The following is a 1755-nucleotide window of genomic DNA, read 5'->3' on the forward strand; positions in this document are numbered from 1 at the left end:
GTGTTACTTTGACTTTTATTCTTTTATGAGCTCACAGTCAGTGCTGCTGGTTTTCCTCTCAGACTGACTGAAGGCCACAAGATGGATGTTTGTGAGGAGGAGGAGGAGGAGGAGTTTCCAGCATCCAGCCGTCTGTCTATGAAGACTGACTGGTCCAAAGGAAGTCCTCGAGTCTTCAGTAAAGAATCAGAACCTTCAGACACAAAGTAAGAGAACTGCCTCTAACTTATTCCTACGACTCCTCTTTATCTCCATCTCTCAGTTATATTCTGTGTCCTGATGGTTGGTTGTAGTCGGTCTATTAAAGAACTCTGAAAAGGTTTTTGTGACACAGATAGAAAACATTTGTCCTGTTTTCCTCTCAGCACCTCTGACAGTACAAAAGCTGTGATCTGATCAAGGAGGACGACTGCAGACATGAACCATCTCATCATCTGCACTTTGTGTATTTAGAGCTGTGATCAGAGGATTGATCAGTGATTGATGAGAAAACAAACGTGTGTTTCAGCAGACAGAGAGCATCCAGCCGTCTGTCTATGAAGAGTGACCGGTCCAAAGGTTTGCCGCTGTGCTTCAGTAAAGAACCAGAACCTTCAGACACAAAGTAAGAAACNACTCCACGCAGAAAGATTCCGGTGCCCCCACCGGGACGCGATCCGACAACCTTCTTGCTGCGAGGCAACAGTGCTACCAACTGCGTCACCTTGCAGCCCGGCTTTAGACTTATGCCAATTAATTTTGTAGCCAGAAAGCACGGAATATTGATCAGTTACCTCTAGTGGGGTTGTAATTGAGTTTGTAGGATCTTTACTCAGTACTAAAATGTCATCTGCGTACATAAATAATTTGTGTTCTCTGCCTCCCCCATACACGCCTTTAACTCTTGAATTTTCTCTGATTTGGATGGCTAGTGGCTCTAAAAAATAGTGAATAAGAGCAGACTTAAACTACACCCTTGCCGGGTTGATCTGGAAATATTAAAAAATGGTGAGAGCAGCCCATTTGTAAATACAACTGCCTTTGGTCCCGCATACAAGGTTCTTATCCATTTACAGAAATTAGCACCCAGACCAAATTTCGCCAGAGCAGTGAACAAAAAGGTCCATTCTACCCTGTGGAAGGCCTTCTGGGCATCCAAAGATATCGCCAGCACAGGATCTTGATTGTTTCTATTCATCCATAACAGATGCAATAATCTTCTCATATTGTCAGACGCAGATCTACCTTTGATAAATCCCACCTGATCTTTATGAATAATTTGTCTCTAACCTTGTTGCCAATACTTTTGATAATATTTTACAATCAACATTTATTAAACTTATTGGTCTATAATTTGCTGGGTCAGTTAAATCTCTGTCACCTTTTGGAATTAGTGATATTATTGCCTGATTAAAACTCTCAGGTAGTAACCCATTTTCAAAAGCTTCATGGAGTACTTCAGTTAAAAGTGGGCAAAGTATATCCACAGACTTAAAATTCAACTGCCGGGTGACTTTCCAGTTTTCATCATGCCAATAGCTTTTTTAACTTCAGCCTCCGTTAGAGGAGATTCTAATTTGTCCTTTCCCTCTTGTGAAACCTTTGGTATTTAGTCTGGTTGATCCGTGCTGACCACATCCTCAGATGTATACAGGTTTTAAATATATATTTTTTGGGCTTTTTGCCTTTATTTAGAGCAGTAGAGAGGGAGACAGGAAAGGGGGTAGAAGAATGAGGGAGAGACCTGCAGCAAAGGGTCATGAGCGGGACTCGAAC

General features: G+C 42.0%; 1 protein-coding gene across 1 annotated transcript in view; it reads left to right on the plus strand.

The window, feature by feature from the left end:
* LOC103360705 (tripartite motif-containing protein 58-like) overlaps positions 1–1755 on the plus strand; it is a 6006-nt gene continuing 4251 nt past the window's right edge. Inside the window, exon 1 of the mRNA XM_008286573.1 lies at positions 1–206. Coding sequence (XP_008284795.1) covers positions 82–206 — 125 coding nt within the window. The 5' untranslated portion in view covers positions 1–81. The remainder of the gene's footprint in view (positions 207–1755) is intronic.

The sequence above is a fragment of the Stegastes partitus genome, unplaced genomic scaffold, assembly GCF_000690725.1.
Source record: "Stegastes partitus isolate 25-593 unplaced genomic scaffold, Stegastes_partitus-1.0.2 Scaffold459, whole genome shotgun sequence".
Lineage (NCBI taxonomy): Eukaryota > Metazoa > Chordata > Actinopteri > Pomacentridae > Stegastes > Stegastes partitus.